The sequence below is a fragment of the Tinamus guttatus genome, unplaced genomic scaffold, assembly GCF_059628265.1.
Source record: "Tinamus guttatus ecotype Peru unplaced genomic scaffold, ASM5962826v1 Tinamus_guttatus_pri_ptg000223l, whole genome shotgun sequence".
Lineage (NCBI taxonomy): Eukaryota > Metazoa > Chordata > Aves > Tinamiformes > Tinamidae > Tinamus > Tinamus guttatus.
Genome location: NW_028288757.1, coordinates 1,171,943 through 1,198,627, shown reverse-complemented (window position 1 = coordinate 1,198,627; position 26,685 = coordinate 1,171,943). Strand labels below are relative to the sequence as shown.

Below are 26,685 nucleotides of genomic sequence, written 5' to 3'. Positions count from 1 at the left end.
AAAAAAAAGTATCAAAAAAAGGTCATGACTAATTATTTTGCGGAGAGTTTCAGAGTATTTCAGCATTTCTATAGATAGATAAACAGATATCCATCTATATATGCACACGCACAAAACCACATTATTACGCTTGGCAAACAGTACTAGGAGTAGCATCCTGCGGGACAACACGCAGCTCACACACAGTCCTCTTCTAAGCCATGCAACACACTTTATTTTCCCTTGTGCCCTCCGTTACGATCCATCACGTTTCTTTTCCTCCCTTCTCAGGATACAAAGAGGGGAGGAAGAGGTGGCATCAGATGAACCACTGCCAGTCAGACCACAAAACTGCACCGGTGCAATGAAGAAATGCCGTAAAAAAAAAGAAAAACGCCCGAGCCACCCTCCCCCCGAGGGCAGCATCAACTCTTGCCCATCCAGAGCACGTTCTCCAGGTTCCCCACGGCCGCCTTGGCCAGCAGCGCGCAGCTGAGGTCAGCGCTGCGCGGAGCGCCCGGCGGCTCGCACAGCACGGACGACCCGCTGGCCGCGGCCTCCTTGGAGTCCGTGATGGTCGACACGTCCACGTCGCTCGACAAGTCCTCGGAGGACAGGTTGAGGCAGCCCAGCTTGGCCAGGGAGTTGGACCTCTTGAGGGGCGAGGAGACGGTGAGGCCGGCGAGGCGCAGGCGCGTCTCGATCTCCTGCGTGCGCTGCTTCACCAGGCCGGGCTTGCCCCGCACGCTGTGGATGCTGTCGCTGCTGGAGCTGCGCGTCAGGTTGGAGCTGCGCGACGACGACGGCGTGTAGCAGATGGTCTTCAGGAAGTCCTTCGTGAAGCTGCTCAGGTGCTCCGGCCTGCACGCGGCCGGCGTGGAGGTCCTCAGCGCCGCGGCCTCCCCGGCGCGCCTGCCCTCCGCCTTCTCCTCCTCGCTCTCCACGTCCTCGGGGATGAGCGGCACCGGCCCCAGCAGCGGCACCAGGGCGGGATGCGAGCCCAGCTCCGGGCTCTCCCCCGCGATGCCGGAGCCGGCCCGGCTCGCGGCGCTGTCCCGGAGCAGCGCCGAGGCGGCCGGCGCGATGCGCTTGAGGCGCTCCAGCTCTTTGGTGTGCTTCCGAACCAAGCCTGCCTTCTGCAGCTGGATAAGGGACTCCTGGTGCTGCATCAAGTAGCTGCTTGCGCTCGGCTTTTCCAACTCCTTGCTGAACAGCAAATACTTGGGATCCTTGGCGGCTTTGCTGTCCTTCCTGCCTAGAGCCTCGTCCTTTCCCACCTCTGCAGCGAGGGGGCTCTTGTCACAGTGCGAGTTGCTCTTGGCCAGCAGAGTTTTGACAGGGCTTTTTGGCGCGTCTTTCCCTTTCTCCAGCACCCCGCAGTGGGGATCAAGCACCGACCTGCAAGCGGCAGCCTCCAAAGCGCCCGCTCCCGCTGCCGGAGGAAGCGGCGTCTCGTGGTTCCTGGTCCTGCCGCCCTCGTCCGCGGGCGCCGGGCCGGGCAGGGGCTGCGCCAGGGCGCACGGCGGCGGCGGCGCGGGCAGCGGCGGCTGCGTGCAGACGGCAGCGCCGCGTCGCACCGGGCCCGGCTCCCCGAAGGCCTCCGGGGACAGCCCGGCCGACGAGTACATGCAGTCGGCGCAGGAGCCGTAGGAGGGCTTCACCTTACTGAGGATCCCAAACACGGCGTCGTGCTGCAAAAAGAGAAAACGGGGACAAATGAACGTGCACGGAACAACACCCCAGCAACAGGCAGAGCGGAAGGCCCCGGGGAGACATTCAGAGCCAAGCAGACCTTTCCGCTCCTGTCAATGCCCTGCAGAGGGAACAAACAATCACACATTTCCCAGCAGACAGTAACCTCACCAGAAGAACACCTACCATTTCATGTGATGGTCATGCAAGCAAGCTGCCCGCGCGCTCTACAGCGCACTCACGTGCGTGCGCGCTTTCTCTGGCATCTAAATCCACAGCCTGGGCAAGCAAAGCCCCGTTCAGAAGCACTTCAAAAAGGAAGCAGCTCCTCATGGAATGAAAGGGTTTATCCAAGTCAAATGAAATGGGGCTATGAAGATGAGAAGAGCCGTCTCACTTGCAGCAGTCAGCCATGCTAGTCACCCGAATTCAATTCCATACGCACCTCAAAATCCTCCGGGCAACTCCTTTTGCTGTTGTTGTTATTCAAGTTCTCCCTATTAAGCCTGCTCTCCTCCTTGTGCATGGACAAGCGACGCTTCCACCTCTCCATAGGATTTTCCTCCCTGACACCATCCTCGCCCGGGTCCCTGGGGCCGGGCACTCTCCTTCCCTTCCGGGGGCTGAATTCCAGTTTCTTCCTCACTTCCTTCTCGCAGAAGCTGCTCAGCTCCGTCGCGGGCTCCGCCGGCTCCAGCGCTTTGGCCGTTTCCACCCTCCCATCGGAAGACGCAGGGAGAGGCTGTCCCGCCGGCAGGCCAGTTCGCTCCGCAACCGCATCCCGCTCCAGCTCCTCCACCTGGAAAAAGCCCTCCCTGTCTCCCGGTATCTTGTTCTCTAGGAGGGTATCCGAGAGGCGCCGGAAGCAGTAAGCGAAGCCCACGGGCACCTCGGTGCTGCCCCGGTTGTCCAGGAACGCCGGCTGCGCGGGGGTGTCCAGGTCGGCCAGGCGGTTCTCCAGGTCGATGTCCAGGCTCTCCAGGAGGATGTCTCCCGTGCCGGCGCTGCCGTCCGTGCTCGCCGGCAGGTTGCTCTCCGCCTGCTGCTTCCACAGCTTGTTGTGCCGCTGCTTGCTGGGGACAAGGAGGAGACACGTGTGACCGCAGGCACCAAGGGCTGCGCTCTCCCCTCCCGAAAATCACAACCCCGAGCCCAGCCCCGCAGCCCTGCGTGGGCAAAAGTCTCTGGAGCAGCAGGATTTTGTCCATCGCGCCCCTTTGCTCCAGTCTTTTTGGCCCTGCAGCCCCCCACAGGGAACACCCGCTGCAAAGAGCCCTCGGGGCAGAGGGCACGGAGCTCCCGGCCACGCTGGGCTGAACCCACCGCTCGGCACGTCTGAAGCAGAGTGCCCAATGGTTGTGTTCTCCTTCCACTCCAGCAAAGGCCAAGCCGAGCATGCAGAAACCCTTATTAGCTGCTGCAGCGCTGGCAGTGACAAAGGAGTGTGACTGGCACGGTCACCCGGCGCCGCGAGCGAGCGGCCCCAGCGCCGTTCTGCCTCAGGAAACAAGAACAACGTTCTGCCGAGCGGTGCTGCCCGCCGAGGAACGCCAACCGCTTCCCAAAGCGGAGAAACCCTCGTGGAATTCATCCCGAGCAGCTCTCCTTAGAACACGGCTAATTTCCACGCGGGGAGCCTGGCACGGGCAGGGTTTAGAGGGGCACCGCGAGCCCCGGCCTCCGGCTGTGCCCTTGGGAGAGGGTCTGTCCCCCAGCCGCGGGACCAGGTGTCCCTCCTGCAGGCACACGCAGTGGCACGAGATGCTCTGGCCTCACCAGAAACCCACAGACCTTGACCATCATCCTGCGATTCACCAGAGCGCTGGAGTCGCTCATTAGCTCCTTGTCTTTCCCACAAGTCGCCTTGCCGTTCGCCTTAGCACTCACCTTGCATCCAAAATGCCTTCATATTCCAAGAGCTGTCTCATGAAGCCTGCGTTTGGCCTCGCAATGCTGCGCTTCTGCTTCACATAATTATAGGCTTTTTCCAGGGACCAGCCAAATTCCTTCATGGCATAAGCTATAACAGTGGATGCTGAGCGGCTGACTCCCATTTTGCAGTGCACCAGGCACTTGGAGTGATTCTTCCTGCAGGAGAGAAGAGGAAACTCCCTGACATCTTTCTGGTTATTATAGTTGTCCTTATGGTTTTAAAGGACAGGTGGGGAGTCCTTTGGTCCTCCTGAGTGTTCCCACATCACAGGTCAAGAGCTGGCAAATACTCTGGACGCAGGAAGCCCTGGAAAACCTCTCTGCAGAGGGCTCTGAGGGTGCAGAAGGGCCACGCTGCCATTTCAGAGGCCAGCACGGAGCCTCCAGCTCGTGTTTTTGGCTGCAGGGACAAGCAGGGACGGCAGCGCAGCGGCCGGCTGGGCTCTGTCACCGCCGCTTGCCTGCGCTGGCCTAATACGGACACGAGCTGGAGCAGTGACAAAGCTCCTCGAGAGGAGGAAGCGTTCTCGCTTCCGCTGGAGAGCCAAATGACACAACTAAGAAAATAAAACCACCGCCAGGAATGGGTTAAACCCCGACCAGTGCAGGAACAGACCAGGAATATGGAACTTCCAGGGACAGCGAAAGCTCCTGGGAAAAGCAGGATGCAACGCGCAGGTTGTCACCTCCAGCTGTGGTGCTGGGGTGACACACGCAGGGCCCGGAGCCCGAGCGGTTCCCAACGCGAGAGCAAATCCAAGCCCTGTCCTCTCTCCCTGCCCGCGTACTTGGCCTTGTTAATGAAGTGATAGGCCTCGTTCCAGTGCGCCAGGAGGTCGGTGGTCTCCTCGTCATACACTCGGATGTTGTGATACGCAAACAGCCCAGGGAAGAAGTTGTCGATCTCCCTGGTCACGTTTAAGATGTAGTCGATGCTGCAGAGGACGAGAAGAGAAGCAGAGCTGAGCTGTCGTGGCCACCAAAGGGGAGGTGACGCACGCTGCGGATCACAGGAGCTCTGACACAGGAGGTGCAACAGCCCCAATCCTGACCCCCCTGGTGACAAGTCACCCAGCGACCTGTGGGGCCGGTCCATTCACCCAGCGCTCGGCACCGCCACGCCAGTTCTGGAGAAAACTGCAAAGACTGCAAGGAATTCATCCGGGCAAAACCTGGGAACAGAAGCCAGGAAGTCCCAGTTTTCAAACACAGGCGTTTGCCACAAAACCATCCTTCTCTTCCCAACAAAAAATAGGAAGCAAGAGTCGCATGATCTCTCTCAACTCCTGCCAAATATTGCAGCAGGGTTTACTACGTACCGGGGAGGATGAATGCCCATATTGATTTATTCTTATCATTCAGACAAATCAAGGGCACAGGATATTTATTTCAGAAATTGTCCAGCTTTGACTTTTAGAAACTGAATTTCAACTTGCTTCCACTGTAGGATCAAAGTATTAACGTGCTGCCTGATTCACTTGTTCAAAGGTGTTCAGACAGCTGCTCCCAAGGACTCCAAATTAAACATTTTTGGTCATGCTGTTAAGCAGTATTTTTCAGTGTCTCACATGGAAGTCCGTGGACGCCTTAGCTAATATTTATATGCAAAATTCTCACTCGTCTAAAATGTGTGAAAGAAAATGAAGCCAAGAAGGGGTGCAGTGATGAGCGGGTGGTGAGAGATGCCCTGCAGCTGCCTGCCTGGGCAGGCGAGGTGCAGGCTGCTCATCCCCACAGAGCTCTGCTCAGTTCAGAGCTTGGCACTCCATACATGCTGCAGGAATTCCCACCTGGCACAGCCACACGTACGTCCGTTCACGCTGCTCCAAAAGGGGGTATTTTTTGGAGACTTTGAGGTACATAACAAAGCTTCTCATTTGTCACCTCCACTCTACTCATGGTAGAAATGAGGTAGAAAACATTTCTTGACGCAGGCCCTGGTGGCAAGTTACCCACCTTGGTGGCAAGCGGACCCAGACTTGGCCCTGCAGCCTACGAATGTCCTAGGTCACCTCTAGAGACCTGGATGCAAGTTAAAGGCAGTGATCCAAGGTGTACAAGAGTCTAAGGACAGCGTTAGGAAGACTCACCCGGAGCCCTGCAGCTCCTCGAGGTTGGAGGCGTTCCACTCGGAGCCCTGCAACGGCAGCAGAGACACAAGAAACATTTCAGAAGAGCCCAGATGCTGCTGCCCCTGCCAGCAGGGCTGAACCCACCCGGACACACTGCCCTGGAACAGCAGGATTTTTAACCATGGATTAAATAGAGAAGGGGAGTGAAATACTGAGCATGGTTGAGATCACAGGTGCATGGGAAGCAAGGCAAACCCTGAAAGTCATGGGGTAATTACACTTTGGATCCCGTCTGTCCCTGCAAAACAGGGCAAAAAGGGTATATAAACCAAGCTTTGCCCCCACATATCAGTGTTTCCTATCAAGCTCTCAAGGCACAAAATACAACATAAAGGCATAAAGGGCACAAATATGTTCATCTCAAGTAAGTCTTTGTTCCAGATGTCAGTGCCTGGTTTTGCTTGGAGTACCATCTAGTGGCAAAGCACTACAGGAAACACAGGTTGGCTTCTGCAAAAGCTTGAAGAGCTCCAGCCTTCCTCTTCATAGAGCCTTGACCACGACTAAGGAATTGATAGGCACAACCAAGAAAAAGACTGGAGTGATGCTGGTCAGGAGAAGGGCACAGAGCTGTCACACCAGAGCATGTCCAGAGCTAGACCCTCTCTCCATCTTAAAACAAAATCTCCATTACCAGAAATGCAAAATGAGTGTACAGAGCACTTGAGCTATGGTATCTCCTGAAACAGGGTGAATCTGTCAGAGAAGAACCCCAAAAGTGTCACAAACAAGAGCTTTTTAGGAAAAAAATGGACTTCTGCACTGTGGGCTTTCACAAGCAGCAGGGGCCCGGGGCAGAGGCTGCAGGAAGGGTGAGAACAGCCTTGCTCGTGCTGCAGAACTCAGCCCTGACACCAAGCCCAGCTTCTCCTCGGCCCAGGGACCTGCCAGGTCACTCCCACCAAGTCTCCAGGCTCCCGACACTGCAACTTACCAGATACAAATGATCGAAGATCAGAGACGGTTTGTCCATCTGACCCAGGATAAGCAGCATCTCATTGTCTATGAATTCCTTGAATTCTTTCAAGTTGCAGTTCATGTGTTTCTCCAGCTCATTTCGGATCTGCAGAGCACAAAAGAAAGGATGCCACCTGGAATCCTGTCTGTTCACTAGGAATATTTGCTGGCAACTCCTCTGCCCAGCGAGGCTCCCGCAGGCATTGTGCACTTCATTAGGAGAGCAAGAAGGATCTGCCCTTTGGGCAACCTCACTACCTGGCTTCCCTCCAGTATCTTAGGCCCTCAGTTTTAACAACTCTAAATAAAGCTTCAGGCAATGCCTCAGTAAAAACTTCCCCATTTTGGGGTACCTGCTTCTTAAAAATAATTTAAGAGACAATAAGTCAGCCCTTGGAGAGCAGCTAACATACAAATGTGAAACCCATTAGCAGCAAGAAGTGAATAATGGTGGTGAGCGAAAGGAGAATCCGGAGATTTCCAGTATTTCCCCTTTCTAAAATGTCAGGGCACAGATATCCATCTCTCTTGCTGCAGTGAAGATGTTCTCAGCTCACGCCTCGAACCTGTAAAGCTGCTCTACACAAACATGTACCTGAATCTTTCAGTTTTAGGCAATTTAACAGCCTCCCTTGAAAAACAAGCAGAAAACACAACCCAAAAAGCACCATTACCATTTACCCTGCAAACGTTTGCACTGTGGCCAGATGTATTTGCATCACCCTTGGGAACAGATCCAATCTATTTCCTTGACCTGTGATTCTCCATCCATAGAGTCACTAGCAAGACTTTGCCTGCAAGCCACTGACAAGAGAACCTGAATATTGAAGCCGACAGCGAGAAAGGAAGATACTGTTTGCCCACATGTGCTACAAGCAGCTGTAATGCAGGTATCATCTCTAATGCCACTCTCCTGGCAAAGAAACGGGTATTTGGCACTGCAGAGTCAAATGCTTGTTACTAAGGACTTGAAATATTTACTCTGATGTTGCTATTACCCTCATTTTCCTGGTGGAGACACAGATGTGAAGCAAAGCCTCTAAGGAACAGCTGGGAATGTATATCAAAAGCCAGAGACACCTAGTTAGATGTGCTCCTTCATTAATGCAACACGCTACAGAAAAGAAGGATAGCGGGAATAAGATGACAGCAACAGATTTTCTACTTGCCTCCTTGGAAGTCACGTTTTCCAGGTCTTTGCTCATCATGATGCTCCGGAGTTTGGCTTTAATGAGCCTCTCTGTTCGCTCCCTTTCAGTTGGCCTAGCAGGGAAAAGGAAGGGATGTTCCCACCAGGCAGCAAACGCTCTCCCAGGATGTGCTGGGAAAGACTCACATCCAGCAAAGTGACCAGAACGACAGGAAAAAACAATCAACCAAAACCAAACAGCAGGACGCTTATGAGGTGAAAGGAAATGAGCCCCTAGAGGAACAAAAGGGAGAAGGGGAGATTCTTCTCGTGAACCAAGCTAGGGTTTAATAAAACTCAGAACTTACTTGTCAACAAAAAGGGCCGGAGAGTCCGGGCGCGTGGACTCCAGGTCCTGCATCGCGTTCCACTCGTTGATGCAGCTCTGGTCGGAGCTGATGCAGCTTTCGTAGTACGTGGCCCAGACCAGGGCCATTCCCCCAGGGAAGTAGTTGTACCTCCTCGCCACCTCACAGGCTTTGTGGAGGATCTGTAAGGCAGACCTGCAGATGGGGAGCACAAAGTTGTACAGGTGTGAGCAGCAGAAATGCACAGAGCAGCATCTCAGAGGCTTGCACAGAGGAAAATGGTTTTCAGCTTTGTTTGCTACAGGTTTGGGGCACAGATTTTTTTTTCTATTTTTTTTTCTTCTTTTTTTTGTGGGATGGGCTGCAGGTTTATTGCATCTGAGTTCAGAGAGGGCACAAGCTGCATCTTGGAGTTGGTCAAGAGCTGGTCCAAAGCAGAGGTTAGCATTTTATTCCAATCAACAGGCAAAATGAGGCACAAATCACTCTGGGATCTAATCATTAGCTAACTTGTAAAGCCAGACTAAAGAAAAATAAAGCACATGGACAATTTTCAAACCACCTTCAGCAAGGATTCAAACGCGTATTTACCAGCATTCTTGATCCCTGACATGCTCCAGGGACAGAGCCCAGATTGGGTCATTTGTTTTTGTAAATTCTAGCATTAATTTTTCCTCCCCCTCTTTCCCCCCCCCCACCTCCTCCTTTTTTTAAGGCTCCACTTTGAAGTTATTAAACTGACTACACAACCACATCCAAAACTACCAACAGGACCTCGAGCTCAAAAATGACAGGGACACACGTTTCATTTGTTTCTGTTCCAAATCATCCCTAGCGCGACGTCCTCCTCTGCAGCTGCATCTTTGCCCTGTCAGATGCTCCACGAACAGGGATCTCATTAAGCTCCAAGAGAAGCCCCGGCCGGGCCAAGACCCGTGGGGAGCGGTGCCTTCAAGGAGGAATTTCCTGGAGCGGCCGCTGCTGATTCAGCCTCTCTGCTCCAGGGTTTGGGAATCGCTGCAGGCAGAGCCGAAAGGTGAACGTGAGCCCGGGCTGAGCGCCCACGCAGCAGGACCTCGCCAATGACACGGGGCTGGCACGGGCTCGCGAGGCTCCGTTTTCAACCATCAGAAAAACATGCACAGGGAGGAACAGCAGAGTCTGCAGCCTGAGGATTTCGGGTTGGTCTTTTGTGTTTATTCACCTCGTTAGTGCCACTTCCCGTTGTCTTTATAGCCAGGAGCACAGAGCTGCTCTGCAGAGATGCAGAGGAAGCTGCTTTGGGATCGTCTCCCAGCGCCTTTTCAGAGCTGCTACCTGCTGACACAGGAAAGCAGCATCTCCACTGCAGCTCGCTAAGTACTAGTCGCACAGAAAGCTCAAATGAAGTTTGCTGTTTTAATTTACTGCAGAAATGCCAGCCCCTTCCTCGGCTCAGCTCGTTAAAGTACCTACCACATGGCTTGCACTGACACCGGCTTGAAGATGTGCATCCTGCCTGCGGTGCTCACGCTGAAGCCACTAAGAGAGAGGAAGAAATCGGTGACAAACTGCTCCTGGGCATGAGGAGCTGCTCCGTGAGCAGCCACGGCAACGGCAGCTCTGGGAATGCGGACACGGCACCCGCAGGTGGGACAGGGAGGAGAATTTGCAGCACCTGATTATCCAAATCCTCCCAAATGAGGATGCCAAGTGACCAGCTTTCCCTGACGAGTTATAATTCCACCTCTTGGGTGGCATTTAAGGAAGCTCTTACTGGTGTTATAGGTCTCACTAACAGTATGAGGGCAGCAAGAGGAAAAAAAAATCCCTCAGTGACGGTGTAAAAAGACTGCGGTGATGAGTTCAAAATTGGAACTTCATTTGCAAGGTGAAAGAGAATCTCCCCTAGAGCAGCCCTCAGCAAAAAAGGACATTCACATTTATCTTTTAATGCAGTTTCTTACCCATCGCCATCGAGGTGGATTTTAGTATCACTCCACAAGCGAAGGACCATTCCTATAGTGCAGCTTTTACTGGAAGGGAAATGCAGAACGTTAAATACAGGCCACAGCACGGTCACACCATGTTAAATTATGAATATCCTTTCATTTTGAAAAACTTAAGCCTTGCTCTAGGAACTGCTAGTAACACCTTGGGCCATTTAATACATTCGCACACAAGGGAATCAGCAAACTGAAGCTTAAGGGTTAATATTCCCATTCCCAATGGCTCCGCGGGGCTGGAGCAACGGGAGGCTGGAAGCAGCAGGCACCAAACGCCTCTTCTGCCCCCTCCACGCCAGCAAGAACGGAGGCATCTGCCCCAGCAGCTCCATCATCCTCACGGGCTCCAGGCAGGAATCCCAGGACCCTCGGCACACGGCAGCGACCGGCGGCGGATCCAGCTCCCAAAAGCCAGGAGCAAGGAAAACCTTGGTGGGTGGCAGAGCAGCCACCTGCCCGTCCCAAAGGGGACCCAAGGGGCCCTTCAAAGGGCCCTGTTCAGTTTTCACTTCGTCACTTTGGCTGGTAGAAAAAAGACTAAAAGGACTTTACGAGTTTACCTAGTCCAAAAGAACACTTGAGTTTCAGAGAAGCAATCTGGCAAGGAAAGTATACTCTAATGGTACCAGTAACTTTCAGCTAGTAAATAATTAAGCTGCCAAGACATTAAACTTTTAAAGGAAATCAGTATGCATACGACAGCAGCAAGTTAGCACAGAACTTTATTTATTTATTTTTAAAAGCCTTCAGCCTCTTCCTACATCAGATCAAAGGAGCTGATGGGCTGGTTTGAACACACATGTGGGCAATGTGCACTCTGGAGCTTTGAAGGGAAAAATGTTTTTTATTAAACACATATAAAGGGAATAAAACCCACAAAGGTGCCCAGCTGGTCAAACTGTCAGCAGCCAGGACCCTTGGAGCCCTGCAGTGACACTTCAGCCACAGGGTCCCTCAATAAAGCCACTAATGCCAATGAGCTTCATTCTGCACGAAGCTTTTCCTTAATTAACAAAAACTTCAGCATTCAGGGGAAATAGGAATCGAAACAGCAGCCAACCTTAAAGATAGAATGGATTTGTCATTTGGTAAGGAGCCAGCTCCTTAGGGAAAGCTACTGTTATCTGGGGGGAGAGAGGACAGAGGAAAGAGGGGCTGGGCTTGTTTTCTTATTTTAGGAATCCGCATCTACTTTGTTATTTCCAAAACAAAACAGTGCTGCGTTTTGGATCTGCAAAGAAATCTAGGGTTTTTGCTTTTATTCCACACTTTGAATGGGGAACGTTTCAAAATGCACATGAATTTATGGAGCCGAAACTTGTTATTTTGGCTTGTTCTACCTTACCCGTTCCAGGAACCACAAAGTTATAGAGGAAACGAGGGGGTCTCTCGTTAAAAAGCAACACTTGAGCGTGCGGGAAGGCCACCCTTACCTCTCCTTGCTGGAGAAATCCACTCCCAGCAGGATGTTCTCCTCCGTGTCCTGCCGCCCGCTGCTGTACACGACCACCATGTACCGCACTCTGTCCGTCCACACGCTTTCCAAACGCACGGCCTGGAACAGGGGAACCAAGCTCTGCCACCAGCTTCTGCACGAACCTTACTGCCACTATCAACGAGTATTTTTTGAGGTACCGACTACTACTTCTTAATTATTACAAAATTCAACCCAAAGTTCTTTTCCGAAGAAGTTTAACTAGAAGATTTGCAGACACATTGGGGAAACAAGGGGAAAGAGGAGCCAGCTCAGAGGTTTCTCGCACTCCTACATGTGTGCGCTGCAACACGGCAGCAATGCTGCTGGGTAGTTAGCAAGGGCTTTTCCGCAGTGACTTTGTACCCTCTGCAGATTTCTTTAAAAAAAGGAAGCCTGGCCCCATTTGGATGCAATTTCAGGACTGATTTAAAACAAATCAAGCCCAAAGTATCCACTACCAGCTGCTCTTCTGCATTACTGCTTGGGAGCTGACTGGAAAATTAAACTTATCAAAGAGTTTCAGCCACATCAGCTTCCTGACTTGCTCACCCAGCCCCTAGGTGTGAGGAGCAACCCAAAAAGTGGGGCAGGACCATGCAGTGGGGCTGGCCACCAGCACAGACTCCCTTTGGCTTAAGCTATCTGTGAACCCTGCATTTATGGGCTGTTTATTTCAAACAGGTCCAAGAGAAAGAAGGGCAGCACAACACATCGCTCCTCACCAGCTTGATTCTGTCCTCACAGCGAAGGAGGTTGATCATCACCTGGAGGTGCTGGGGCAAATCACCTGCAGGGAAAGAAAAATAATCACAGAGAGTCCCACTGGCCACCCTAAGAACAGGCATAGCCTTGAGTTTCAGTGGAATTGGACATTTCCCTTAGTTAGAAAATGCCATTCAAGGGAGGCCAATGGAGCTCTAGTGTTCCAGAGTATCCTAACAGGAGGAAGCTTCTTGGATGAGTGAAACGTGGCTGAGAAAGAACAAGGCCCTGCAGGTACCATCTATATTGTGACCACCTGTGACTGGCACGAACCACGATGCTCTTCCAGCTAGAGCATCTTGTGGAAGGCAGAAAATTACGTGCATTGAAGACAGGGGAGAAAAAGGCAGGAGGGACATCCTGCTTAAAAAACAAATTGTCAAAGAATAAAGGAGAGGTTTTGACTTATGGAACAAAGGCAGCATCGCGGGATAAGCCCCACTGGGCTGAACATGAGAAACTTCTGAGCAAGGAGGGCTGCAGGAGCGGCCCCATTTAGGTGAGGGATCCTCCATCTGCAGCAAGGGCCCTTCACACAGCAGGTCCCATAGGACCCACAGGGGTGGCTGCATTCCTGGCCAGTGAAAGCAAGCTGAGGAACAAAGCATCTCGAAGAAAACAAAACAAGCTCACATCCAATGACTTAGTAATGCACTCAGAACTTTCCATACGAGATAAAATTCCTTCCGTAGGATGTTTTCGGGGTATATGAAATTGCTGACAATCAAAGAAGCCCGAAGCCAGGCTTGGCACTCAAACAGGCTCTTTGTGCTCGGAGTGTTTACCGAGCAGCACACACACAGTACCACACTGTGCCTTTCCCACATGCTCCTTCGCCCTAAACGCCCCGACCATCTTAGTTCTTTTTTACCCCAGTAGTCACTTATTCCAAAATTGTCAATGACAGAAGGCATAAAAATACAGCACAAGTAAAATCCACTTCCTTTAAGCACGTATTTGCTCATCAGTCCTAATGTGCTTTCACTGTGCAAGTCTCTACTATTTCTTCCCACTAGCTTGGGTCAGTGAGAATTAAAAAACAACAAAGGTGAGTTCTGAACACATGATGCATTCCTACAGGCCAGATTTTGATGAGTTCACTGAGAAGGGGACCTCCCAAAACCAGGGCAGGGAATATCAGGAGAAACAGGGAATATCAGCAGCTAAGAAGCATGGGATGTCCGAGTACCCAAGTCCTGCTGAAATGTTCTTCATCTTAGTGGCAGCACAAAAGGAGAAACCCAGCAAGGCTGGGGCTCTCGAATGCTCTGCTGAATGCCAGCAACGCTGCAGAGAACAAATTCCTGCTGCAGCCACAGGCCAAGACGGTGGCAAACACTTAAACAACGATGCAATGACCACACGCTGCCGTTGGAATCAACGGGCTGACATCCCGGTTCTCCTCAGCAGGTTGTACAAGGCCCACGGAGCCAAGGAGCGGAGTGGTCCTCCCTCCCGCCCGCGGGAGCCGAGCGGAGCCGGGAGCAGCTCGGGATGTGGTTGAGGGCATTACCTGCATGCTTGTGAGGGTGCTGGAGGCTTCGCTGGCCCTGGGAGCTGTTTCCTTGCTGCAGGAAGAGCGCCGCTCCTTTCACCATGAAAAAGCTCTCGCTCAGGCTGGAAAACAAACGGCACGGGAAGTGAAACGAGAGGAAACCGCAACAAAACGCGGTTTAAAAACGCATGGAAAAGCAGGATTTGCCACAGGAAGCTCTTCCCAAGAGCCTGGCACCTTTCCGGGCAGGTTTCCAGCGCTCTTCGCGCAGCTCGTGCCGTTCGGCCGCGACGTTGCGGCCCGGCCGTCGCAGGAGGCGTTTGCCCGAGTTGCCACGTGCTGGAATCGACTTTATCGTCCAATTATCAAATTCTGCAACTCGAAACCAGTGGAGAGCAAGACATTCTACAGGCTGAGAGCTGTAAAATGACTTGAGACCGAGTCCCGAGTCAATCCCTTCCTACGGATTGCAGCTCCGGATTGCTCCGGAATGCAGGAACAGGAACGCGCGGCTGCGACTCCCTGGAGGTTTAAGGGCGACGGGAGGGGAAGATGAAACCTGCACATCATAAGGAAAGAAAACTGCTCCCAAAGTGGAAAAGCCACCAGCGCCACAGCAAGGACCTGGCTTTGCCCTGCTAGGTACGACGGTCCCGGGAACTTCTGCTGCTAACAAGGCAGGTCCCAGTATGTGCAAACACAAAACTGTATTTCCACAAAATCAAATAAAATAGGCCGAGAACATAAGTAAAGAGAGGACTGCGCTAAATCAGTAGCTGCAGCAAGAGGCAGGACAAATCTAATTACACAGGACCGTAACGTGCCCGGGAGCAGTTCAGAAATAGGCTTGGGCCAGAGTGGTGAAGTGACGTTTCCCACAAGGCCCAAAATCAGCATTTTCGGAGCCCCCTTTTAGCTGCCGCTGCCCTTGTGCCACCTCCCGAGGCGGCGGGCAGGGACGCGGCCACCCCGCGCTCCCAAACACAGCTCACCATTAACTACTGCCTGCAATTTACTATATATAAACGCGAGACGGGGCCGCACAGGGTTACCCAGGCTGCACAGAGGGATCCCACAGGAGCTGCTGCTCCCGGCGTTTTCCCTGTTTTCTCCGGAGACTTTGTCCCTGCGGAGCGGGGGCACTAGGGCCCCGTCTCGTTACAGCATCCAGCTTTTGGTCAGCGCAGCCAAGGTCCTCCAAGCTACGAAGGCTTCAGGACAAACTGCCCTAATTTCTCAACTAAATCCTTGAGGTGCAAAATTCCCAAGCTTAAATTTGAGGGGAAAAAAAAAAAAAAACTGAACCAAAATTTCGCCATAGACTCCAGGTTTTCCACGTCCTGTCTCGGATCAACAGGCGCCTCCAGGACAGCCCCTCTCCGGGCTGGCTGGAAGGAGCTTTCCCGCGGAGCCGCCTCCCGCGCTCCGGGACGGGAATCGCGCTCATCCCGCCCGTCCCACGGGAGGAACCTCGTCTTCCTCCCCCGGCAGATCTTTCGTGCTAACAGGAAAGCGTTTTAAAAGGCCAGAAGTTACATAAAAACAGTGAGATCAGCACGATGGAAGGAGACATCCACTCAGACCCCAGCCTCAAACACTCTTCTGAGTCCTTTTTCCAACAAGAGAGAAAGAATGGTGAGATAACACACTAGCAAATAACCCACGGGATCCCTATCTCAGGAATTCGGGGAAAGCGATAAGGATGTCCCAGAAGATATTCTTTTATCTCTGCTCAAATCCTGACGGAGATTTCTACCAAAGCAACAAACATGGAAGAGAGACGAGTCCCTCCCCGAGGCGGCAGGGATTGATGCCCTGGGGGCTCTCCGGGGCTTGGGAAGCTCCGTGGAAGCATCGTTGGCCATAGGAGACTGTTCCCCACGGAGGAGAGGGAGCAAGCGGCACCGAGGAGGAAGGGACAAGCCCACAATGGAACTGTTGTCACCACGAGTTCAGCGGCGCGGAGACGAACCCGAAAGCCAAGCCCATGGGCACAGCAAGAGGCTTTTCCTTCTCGCTCCCGACCCTGAACCGCAGAACGCTTCCCAGGTGCCGTCCCCGCTGCGGAACGAGCCCCGGCGCGCGCTTCCCGGTCCCTTATCCCAGCGTTCCTGCGTCCCGGCCACCCGCAAAACGCAGCGGGAACAGGGCAAACCGGAGCGCAGCCGCCTCCCCAAACCCGTGCCAGCACCAGCCCAGCTCCCTTTGCTTCTTAAACCTTAAAACAGCAGAAAATAAGGCAATTGCTAAAGGACATGCCCAAGCTCCAAGCCTCCGAAGCAGCGATAAATATCGTAGCAAGCAGCATTCGTTAGCAGCATAAAAACGAGTGGCTTATACATACTAATTTGGTCTGGTTTTCTTTGCACAGCAGAAGCATTGTGCCGGCCCCAGAGTCAGACAGAAGTCAGTAAATTTGAGAAGATTCATAACGAGCTGTAAAACTCACATCCTTGTGCTTCTAGGCCCATTAAAAATAAAAAAGAAGAGGAGGGAAAGAAAGGGTTGACCGTATATTCCACAAGGAGCAGAGAAATCGCGGCTGCTGCTGCTGCTCCCCGGGAGCTGGATGAGTCTGCAGAACACTGTCTGCCCCCGATATCCTGGCTTGAAAAAGCACTTGTCCTAACACATCCTGATGAAAGAGGGCCAAGAGGGGAAAAACCAGCTGAGGCTCCGCTAATCGCTGCCCTCCTCCGGCCGCTGCGGAGGCGACGCGGCGGCGGCAGCGGGCACTAAAGCACCGTGTTGACCAGGGCCCGCTGGGGTTGGTTTTACCCTTGCGACGCCGCCGCTCTCACGTATCCGTATCCGTGGAATTGCAGCCCTCCTCCGCCTGCGGTCGGGTCCCCGGGTTTGAGCCGGGCTTTTCTCCAGGGACCCCCATTTTAACGGGAGATCTCGCGGCAGTGACAACGGTCGTGCATGGCAGCCTGGAAGGAAACGCTGCCCTAATGCCCCTCCAGCTTGGGGGGACTCTCACTAGTCTCCTACAAGTCTAGGGATTCAAAAATCTTATTAACTAAAACAGGAAGGGGGCAGAACGGAGATTCGTAGGATCCCCAGGCCGGGGATCCAGCCCTGCTCCCCCCAGGCTGCCGCTCAGTTAATACAGGCAAGGCCCAACCAGCCGGTTTTTGCACCCAAAATCCTGCAAAGGGCAGCGTCTCCAGAGCCGTAATGAACTTGCTATTTTTCCAGCTGTTGTTGAGCACGGAGGGAAGTCCATTTAATGCAGCCAGATCTACGTGCTTACAGCTCTGCTCTTAAAAACGATGCGAGTTGCTGCTGAGCTCTTCTGTTTCCGAGTTCATCTCGAGCCTTCCCTGCTTGGCTGGCCCGTTGGGTGCTGGCACCGCTCGGAGCTGCCATCCAGGCCTGCCTCGCTCTTCGGCCACTCAATCTTTGCCAAATTAAGTTTCTTAATTTCCCACCCATCAACGGAACAAAATGTACAGAGGGGGGACAGAGGGACACAGAGGGGACAGAAGGGACAGAGAAGGTCACCCATCCATTGGATCCATGCTGGAGTCACCAACAGCAGCTCCCCAAAAGGTGACATTACACAAGGGTCGACTCCGACTCGCGCGTGACCCATTCCTTGTGCCCCACGAAGCTGCACGGCTACAGCCAGCTCTGTCATTTAGGGAAAAGAGAGAAAAAAGGGGGAAAATAAAGCAAACCCCCAAACCGTATTCGCACTTCTCTCGAATTTGGTCCCACGATTACAACAGCGCAAATGTCCCGCTTCCTATCATTTCCTTCGCATGGCATCTTCTGCTCAAAGCCTTCCCAAACTGATAAGGTCAGGAAAAAACACGTCTTCCAAGCTCCACAACATTAAAATAACACTTCCTTTTCCACAGGCCCTTTGATAAGGGGGATGAGAACTGGGGGATGATTTTTTTCTTCCCTCGGCCTGGAACTGGTGATGCTCCCACAGCCAGGCCAGGCCGTGCGGGGCCCAAAAAGTGACTTTATGGAGCAGGCTCCGATGCCAGGACGGGCCCCATGCTCAACACATGCAAGGAATTAAATTAAAATGTGATTAGAGCCACACAGAGGTGTTGGGACACGTCCACCCACCGTGGACACAGGAATGGGAGGCAGGAAGGCTCTTTCCGTACCCGTGGCCACATTCGGGTGCAGCCGTGAACAGTCATCGCGCTCAGGCTCCCCGAAATGGAGAAAATTCACCCCAAGAAGAACCCAAAACGCAAACGCAGGGAGGCAAACCTGATCCAAACCCTCGGCGGGCAAAAAGAGGGAAGAGAAAATATGAAATCAATGGAGAAGCCCGGGAAGCTGATGTCCTCCGTTAACAGACTGCTAATGATGTGGATCTGCCTGTCCCGTGTGTCCCGGCCCCATGGGAGAGCAACCGGCCTGCAGTGGCACCGGAGGCAGGAGGTTTGGGGAGAAAAAGAGGAAAAAAAGAGAAAAAGCTACTGATATTGCAGCCACCACAGCTCCGGGCTCTGCCCCTCATCCCTGCGGAGGAGCGAGGGGCTGGGAAGGAGGTGCTGGAGCTGGAAAAGGGCAGAAAGAGGGAAGCAGAGGAATCAGCAGGACTGCTCCCCGTTCCAGCAGAGACTTGTGCAAAATAAGTCAGAACAACTCCCAGATGGCCAGGAAAGGGAAAATTCTAGGAATCCCTAGTACTTTGGTGGTGCAAAGCCAAATAAAATATGAGATTGTTTCATCAGGAAGAAAAAAAAAAAGAAAAAAAAGCCGCATTTGCTCATCCCATTAATCAGAGAGTTCACAAAGGCACGAGGCCGATGGGGGCAGCAGCAGCTTTGCAGCGCGCTGGGACGCAGCGCGTGCGATCGCAGGGAGCGCTCCCAGATTCCCCCGAAAATGATGTCAGCCCACGAGAGCGCACGAGGCCGGGGCACATCCCTAACGGTGACATCAGAGCCCATTAAACCGCTGTCACCAAACCCGGTCCAAAGGGGATTCCCGCATCCGTGCCCGTATCCGCGTGGCTGGGGCCCGTGGCGCTGCCCACGCAGTCCCAGCGCCCCCGGGCTTCCTTCTCACTAACACTGCAACGTGAAGAACCAGAACCGCAGGCTGCGCCTCTCCATAAATCCCTTTTTTCCAGTTATTGCCGTGCAAACAACTGCTGCGGCTGCCAAAGAGGTGTTTGGTGACCACAGGTAGGGAGGGAGGACGGAGCTCAACACCGGGAATGCAGGGAGGCGTCTCCGAGCTGCGGTCCGTGCTGTGCCGGGGCTGGAATGTTGCTCCCACTCGAGCCCAGGCTCCTCAGCAAGGAGCCTTCATCCCCAGGCGCGCCGGCACATCCTCCTGCCCCTGCATCGCTCCCATCCACGCTCTGCTTTAACCTTGTCGAGGCGGGAGAATCATATGGGAAGCTCCGTGATGGAGAGGGAGGCAGCACCGCCGGGAATGCAAGAGAAGGTGACAGGAGCTTTGAGGACCGGGAACGCCGGGAGCGCCGCCGAGGCCCGCGCGCGCCGGCCTGCAGAACGGCTCCAAAAAAGGCAGCAGAGACCAGGGCGCACTTGACACATGGGCAACGTGCAAAAATAAAATGAAATAAACCTCGACAGATCCCGGCGGGGAAAAGCAGGGCAGGAAAAGCTCCAGCTCGAGCCAGCGCCCCCTCTAGCGTTAAGAGCCTGCCCGGCTCCCTGCAGGGATGAGCGGATCCCCGAAAAACACCGCGTTCGGCAGCCAGGGCTGAGCTTGCTCTGCACGGAGTGGGCTGGTAAAACCCTCGGACATAGAATCATGGAATGCTCAAGGTTGGAAGGGACCTCTAGAGGTCACCTAGTCCAACCCCTGCACATGGAGGGTCACCTAGAGCACGTGGCACAGGGCTGCGTCCAAGGGGGATTGAAGATCTCCAGAGAAGGAGACTCCACAACCTCTCTGGGCAGCCTGTTCCAGTGCTCTGGCACCCTCACTGTTAGGAAATTCTTCCTTAAGTTCCTGTGGAACTTTTGGTGCTTCAGTTTGGGGCCATTTCCTCTAGTTCTGTCAGTGGCCACCACCGAGAAGAGGCCGCCCCATCCTCCTCGCTGCCTCCCTTGAGGTACCTACAGACACTGCTCAGGTCCCCTCTCAGCCTTCTCTTCTCCAGGCTGAACAGGCCCAGCTCCCTCAGCCTCTCCTCATAGGGCAGATGTTCCAGGCCCCTGATCATCCTTGTGGCCCTGCGCTGGACTCTCTCCAGCAGCTCCACATCCCTCTTGTCCTGTGGAGCCCAGAACTGGACACAATACTCCAGATGTGGCCTCAGCAGGGCTGAGCAGAGGGGCAGGATCCCCTCCCTGGACCTGCTGCAGACGCTCTTCTTAACGCACCCCAGGATCCCAGACGATCCCTCCTTTCCACCTTCCCTCCATGAATCCACTCTCTTTTAAAGGAGGCTGAGCCTTGCATGGAGAATAGACCCCTCGGAGCGAAAAGCAACCGAGGGCTCAAGGGGAAGGGTGGCAGGGAGGCCCCATGGGAGCGTCTCGGACCTGCCAGGTGCTCTCCTGGGAGCAGATCTGGATCCATTTGGGAGCACCAGCTCAACGGCGTTGGCTTCTGCTCGGACCGCATCGCTTAGAGCACCAGAGAGGGCCGAGCAAGCTCTGCGGAGAAAAACCCTCTCTTCCTATTTAAGCCTAAGTAAATAATGGATGCAGTCGGCATCCTAATCCCTCAGAGGCCGAGATAATTTCTGGCCTCTTTTGCGTTCTGATCTTGTGTGCAGAGTGCTTTGCCATCGGGGTTTCACACGCTGCAGGTGGACGCTTAAAACTGAGAAAGAAAAAAACCTCAGTGCTCATTAAAACTCACCAAAAAAAGGAAAACCTCATTAAAAGTAAGGGCATGCCTACAAAACTGTCCTCCATTTCCCATTTCCCCAAAACATCCGAAAGACACTTGTCAGGCTCAGATTTGTATGAGAAATCCCTGACTCACAGATCTTGGCAACCGATTATCAAAGATTAAGGTATTTAAAATCATGAGGTATTTGAAACCAAAATATTTTTCTGACCCTGCTCTTTAATGCCTAAATAAACAGCAAATGCACTGCCTTTTACAGAAAAAAAAAAGCGTCAGCACAAAGGCAGTACCTTTGATAACAGGGCCAGGGGGTACTTTTGCGAAACTGCTGAGGTTTAGGGAAAAAAAATAAAAAAGGATATTTTTAAGGATTTATTTACAATTCCTAGGGGTCTGATCACATCTTCAGCCTGGCAGGTCTCCTGCTCTCACTCTACATCCAAGTGAGCCCATCCCATTGCTCAGCTCCGAGCCGGCTCCGGTTTCCCGGGAAGGCCGAGGCCCAACGGAGCGAGCGGGTGTCCCCAGCCCCTCGTTCCTCGAACGCCCCTGCACAACCCACGCAGAACGGAGGGGCCTCATCGTGTCCCCGGGTGCTGCACCTGGAGCGCGGCCGCGCGGGCCGCGGCGCACGGAGCGCGCGAGGGCAGGATGCGGCGGCCGCGCCGGGATGTGATTCAGCGTCCTGTTTGGAACGGGCGATAGAGCCAGCGAGTTCTGCCCCGGGAGCTCCCACCAAGCAGCCGCGAGGCCACAAATCCCGGGCTCGGCGGGACCTGTCCAGCCGCGAGGACCCGTCCCCACTGATCCGTCCCCACGGATCAGTCCCCACGCGCCATGGAGCTTCCCGCGCGATTCCCGCACACGGATCTCCCCCTGGAGCTTAAGGGCATCAATAAATAATTTAAGGAGCTAAAATAAAGCACAAGCTCCCCCAGGTGTGTCATCAGCCCAGCAGATGAATGGAGTCTTTCCTCATAAACCTGAAGGCTCCACCTAATTCCTGCAGCCAAGGCAAGAACAAGTCAAAGCAATGACCCCTCAAAGGTGAAAATTACCTTATTTTGGCCAAACTACAACGAAAAGAGCAATGGAACTGGAGAACCGGTGAGCAAGTCGTGCTGGTGGAGCATGTTCCTTCCTGAGCTGGTCATCGTGCAGGGCACCCCATGAGGGATGTGGAAAGAAAGTGGGATGTGGTACCTTCTCCTTGCCCCATTTTTAAAACAAGAGCAGGTCAAAACTCCCACAACAGAAAGGTTTTTTTTAAAAAAAACAGGACGGGATTAGCACACAGGAGCTCCCGTTCCCATCGAGATCCTCAGGATGGAGCAGAGGTTGGAGTCCCTCCTGCAGCAGGTGAAGCCCCACGTCCCTGCAGAAGGAACCGAGTCCCCAGCGCCGCCGCCGACCGCGACCAGGTTGCCACCGAGAAGCCAATATCAGCAAAGATCACGGAAAGAGCGGGCAAACAAACCCACTTGTGTTGGTAATTCAATGCAGTGATTATCTGACTGCATTTGTCACCTGCATCTGAGAAACAGCCACTGATGACAGGAGCAGCTGTTGGTGAAATCTTTCTTCTGACCTAGTGCTGGGGCCCTAGCAGCAGGAAATGATAAAACCAAACAAGCACAAGGTAATTACATAATTATCTATTTTACCAAGTTCATTTTATGACTTTCCAAGTGATGAGCTTTCTCGGTCTCTGCATTACCATGCAGTATATTGCTGGAAAACCTGTCCCAGCTTTAAAGTCACAAGCTAACACACACTCCTCCGAGCTTCACCTTGGAAGTGCTTTTGTTAATACGCGGATAGGATTTTTCAGGATACGATGGGCACGCAGCTTCTTTGGAGAAAAAGAAAGGAATTGTGCCACAACAGCCAGGCTGATGCATTTGGGAAGGAAGGCGAAGTCGGGAATTCCTGAGTCTGCCGGGAACCTCCTCACACCCAGGAACAAAACAGACTCCTGGTTATCCACCAGGAGCAGCTACAACATCGGGGCTCCCAGAAGACTTGGGAGCAGTGAGGGAAAAGGGGAAGACTTTAAAGCACATCAATGCCTAAGAAAATGCAGAAAGTGACAGGATTTTTTGAGAGAAGAGCTGAAGTTAGAGCATTCCCGCTTGGTCTATTTTAGGGTAGGAGCTTAACTAAACTAAGGAGCTTGTAACTTAAAAAGGGAAGAAAATAATTTTGGCATGACAGAAACCGTAAGAAAGCTAAGACCAAGGAGAAGCAAGAGGAACAGCTGGTTCTGAGATGACAACACAGGCCACACTTCCTCCAAGCACTGCAGGAAGGGGAATGTGCAGCCGATAAAAAACACCCCACACCAAATCGTTCCTACAAGCAGAGCCAACCACCCGGCCTCGAACGGAAATCCTCGGAGTGAATGAAAATAACCTGCTCGGGGGCGACAGGACTGGGCCATAAACACGTCCCAGCACATTCCCACCACGCCAGGGATGCGCAGCAGCAGGACGGGCTCTTGTTGCCGGCAGCCCTTCCCTTTCGGAGCGTCGGGACCGTCGCGGATCCAGCGACGCCGCAGGCGGCTCCCGCGAGCTCCACGCTCCGCTGCTGCGAGCGCAGGACAACGTGGAACAATTCTGCCACCCCATGGGCGCCAGGCACAGCAGGAAGGAGGTTAAAACCAACCAACCAACCACAAGACAAAAATCCCCCAAACGGTCCCCTTCCCTGGGCAGAACTTTATTTATTATCTACGCTCGGCCCACGTTAGTGCCACAAAGTTCTTGGTGGTGTCCCCCTGAGTCCAGGAACGGCTCTGCACAAGAGCCATCCTATTCAACGCCAGGTCTATCCAGCAATTTAACCACCAGATTCCTATCCTGAAAATCACACAGGCCAGTGTAGCCCCAGGAGGCTGCAGGAAAAAGGCTAATGGGGTGCCAGGGTATAAAGTTAGTGTTGCAGAGTGCTTTGCTGGCCAGTAAAAGAAATCTCACCTTTTAAGTGCCATCTCACTATGTACACCCGCCCACAATGGATGCAAATATTTGCAGTGCAAAACTGCTCCAGAGAGCACTGGGTTTGGGGGCTCCCATCACGGTCCCAGTGATTAACCTTTACACGGAATTCATTTGTAACGAAGAGGAACGAAGCCGCAATTCCTCTTTCAGAAGAGCCAGCAAGAGATTCTCACATAGACATTGGTAGGTTAAATATTGCTGGTTGAAACCTCAGCAGAAAGGGCACAAAAGTTAAGGACGTGTCGCGGGTGCCACCCTGAGCCCTGAACTGCACAGTGAGCTCACGGCCACGCTGGAAACAGAACCAAGAACCCCCAATTTTGCTTTAACTGGTACAAAATGCGTTCTCCAGAAAATAACGAAGCCGCAGGGTGTTAGCAGAACATCTGTGCACAGGGGACATGCAGCACTGCATGCACACAGGGAAGCAGGAGGAGGCTCCAGCACCTCCGCGGCACACGGGAAAGCGGGAACGGACAGACCCAGCCAACGGGCTCCTCATTCTGCTGTTCTCTGCCTCCCCTCGCAGGACGAGGGCAGCATCCAACCTGCCTTCTCCTAGTCCCAGCCAACTCATCCATGAGGCTGGGACACAAAGCTGACTGCCAACAGTGTCTCTGTTTTACGCTTCTGAAACAGTATGTCTCAAGAACATAAATAACTGCATAAAAACAACAACAGCTCCAAGCAGCAACATTCGTGGCTTTGCTTTCGTCTTAAGTCAGGACAACCAAAGTAGGAAGCAGTAGCAGGGAGAAGAGCAGAAGCCTGTGGAGCCCTGTGGCATTTTTACACCTCACCTCTTGGAGCAGGGTTTGCAGGTTGGGGGCTGCCAGTGCTGATGGTTTGGGGAGAACAACCCACAGAACCGCCCGGAGCCCCTCCGGGCCAGCATCCCCCCACGCTTGTACCAGCACTGACGCCATCCGCTCATTCTTTGTCCCTTTTTTCATCCTTTTGTGCTGAAGAAAGCAGGACACATTCCCATTCCCAACAGCCCAGTCAAATTCCCGTTTCTTCAATATCCAGGAAAGAACAGAGCTTTCTTCCCATCCCTTCCCTAGGCCCTCCAAATATCCAACCTCAGAGCAGACAGGCATTGAGAAAACAGCTTTGTGGCCACATTGCATGAGCAATTCCCCAGTTTCTACCCAAGAGGAATAAACGAGCCCTCTTGCAGACTTTCAGTTCATTAAATGCTCACCCCAAAACCAAATGGATAAGGGAAAGACCATTCCCAGGGTGTGGAGCTCTGGTGGCCGCAGGCCTGACCGTGCAGCCACCGCGGGCAGCCGCTCCTGCAGCTCCTGTCCGAAGATCCAGAGCCAGAAGGGACACAGCAGCCCGTTACCGGGAGGGGAAGCAGCGTGCAGGGCGGCGTGGTGCTCTTACCTCGCGGTGAATTTACGTTCTTCATCGCTGCCGACCTCCAGCTGAGGGGGAAAAGAAGGAGACAAGGAGTTAGACACGGCTTGGTGCCACGGGGCGACTGGGGAAGATCCCCATGCACCATCGCTGGTGCAAGGGCTGCAATGAAAGGGGTTCGGTGGCTACTTGGGGTGGGGAGGAGGCGTTGATGTTTCCCCCCAAATTCCAGGGATAAATGAGACTCCATAACCATATAATCATCCAGCACCCAGTGCTGGTGATAAAGGGGCTCACAGGGATGCTGAAGGAATTCCCAGCCCTGCAGGCTGGTCCTAGCTCAGTTTGAAGCTCGCAAGCCGAGATGTCACCAAGAGGGTCCACGGCAGCGCGCGCCAAAGGCTCTGCTAAGCCAAAGACTGGTTGGATGGAGCATCGGGCTCTTGGGAACCCCGAGGATTTATAAAAACGATGACTTTTTCCCCAGACACTTGCAGAAACTTTGCACCTGGAAGCAAGCGAGGCTTTTCAGGTAGCAGCACTAACCCTGAAGTGTTATTTCCCTTAAAACAGAAGCCGACTCGCCAACCTGAGCCTGGAAAAGCGCTTTCACACAGCTCTGCTTCCCAACCACATCCTTCAGCTTCTCCAGTAACTTCTGGACAAGAAACTTTTGAAGCGAATAAACAAAAACATCGTATTGTGGCTAGTTTCTTCTAGAGAGCCATGGACAGTGCAGGAGTGTCCACTCAAAGCAGAAGGCTCCCCGGGGAGGCTGCTCTGCTGGATCTGGGAGCCCTGCAAGGCAGAGACCTCAGAGATGGTCCTGAAATAAGGAAAAACCTTCACTGAGGCTTGCACCATACAGGACACCAGAGCCTGCTTAACGTGGAGAGACACAAACCCATCAGAAAGCGGTTCCTCCCGTCTGGGGCTCAGGACACATTTTGTCATTCACAGAACAGCCTAAAACCTGCATCGAAGGGGCTACAATGGGGGTTGTTTCCAGGTGGTTTTGTGAAATTCAGAGAGAAGTGAATATTTCCATGCAAAACACTGAAGATTCGAGGTTCGGGTGTGCACACGCGTGCAGGGCCGCGGATGTCCCACGTCCCCGTCGTGCCGAGGCCGGAGCTCCCGAGAGCAGGAGCGCGGAACCGAAGCAAGCGGAGGAAAACCAAGAGGAACGGGAACGGCGCCGGGACGGACACACGGCCCCCTCGGAGGCCAAGAGGTGCCGCCGGCCCCGTGCAGGACTGCGGCGCGCGGAGGAACGGAGCTGCAGGGCCTCTATTTTTGGTTTGTTTACAGCGCCCCGGGCAGACCCGCGGCCTCCTCCGAGGGCCGATCGCGGCCCCGCGAAGGGCTCGGGCCTCCCTCGAGCGGCCCCGGTGTTTGTTTGGGTCTGTCACGTAGCAACAGGGCAGAGAAAAAACTTTTTTTTTAAACAAATGTGACCGTGAATCACGGCGATGGCCGGGCCAGGCGGCGCAGCGGAGACGGGCGCCGAGGCCGCTCCGGCTCAGCCCGTGCACGGGGTGACCTGGTTTCAACTCGCCTGTCCCTTTGTTGCCATCTAAAAGGATGCAGTGAAACCCAA

The 26,685-nt window shown here is 53.5% G+C and overlaps 1 protein-coding gene across 1 annotated transcript in view; it reads right to left on the bottom strand.

Moving 5' to 3' along the window:
- Positions 1-404: 404 nt before the first annotated feature.
- The window catches only part of SSH1 (slingshot protein phosphatase 1), a 28,650-nt gene continuing 2,369 nt past the window's right edge, over positions 405-26,685 (bottom strand). Inside the window, exons 3-15 of the mRNA XM_088525137.1 lie at positions 13,927-14,030; positions 12,374-12,438; positions 11,608-11,729; positions 10,136-10,204; positions 9,645-9,710; positions 8,190-8,384; positions 7,862-7,955; positions 6,670-6,798; positions 5,694-5,740; positions 4,392-4,538; positions 3,559-3,759; positions 2,117-2,744; positions 405-1,670 (exon numbers count right to left, since the gene is read on the bottom strand). Coding sequence (XP_088381263.1) covers positions 405-1,670; positions 2,117-2,744; positions 3,559-3,759; positions 4,392-4,538; positions 5,694-5,740; positions 6,670-6,798; positions 7,862-7,955; positions 8,190-8,384; positions 9,645-9,710; positions 10,136-10,204; positions 11,608-11,729; positions 12,374-12,438; positions 13,927-14,030 — 3,133 coding nt within the window. The remainder of the gene's footprint in view (positions 1,671-2,116; positions 2,745-3,558; positions 3,760-4,391; positions 4,539-5,693; positions 5,741-6,669; positions 6,799-7,861; positions 7,956-8,189; positions 8,385-9,644; positions 9,711-10,135; positions 10,205-11,607; positions 11,730-12,373; positions 12,439-13,926; positions 14,031-26,685) is intronic.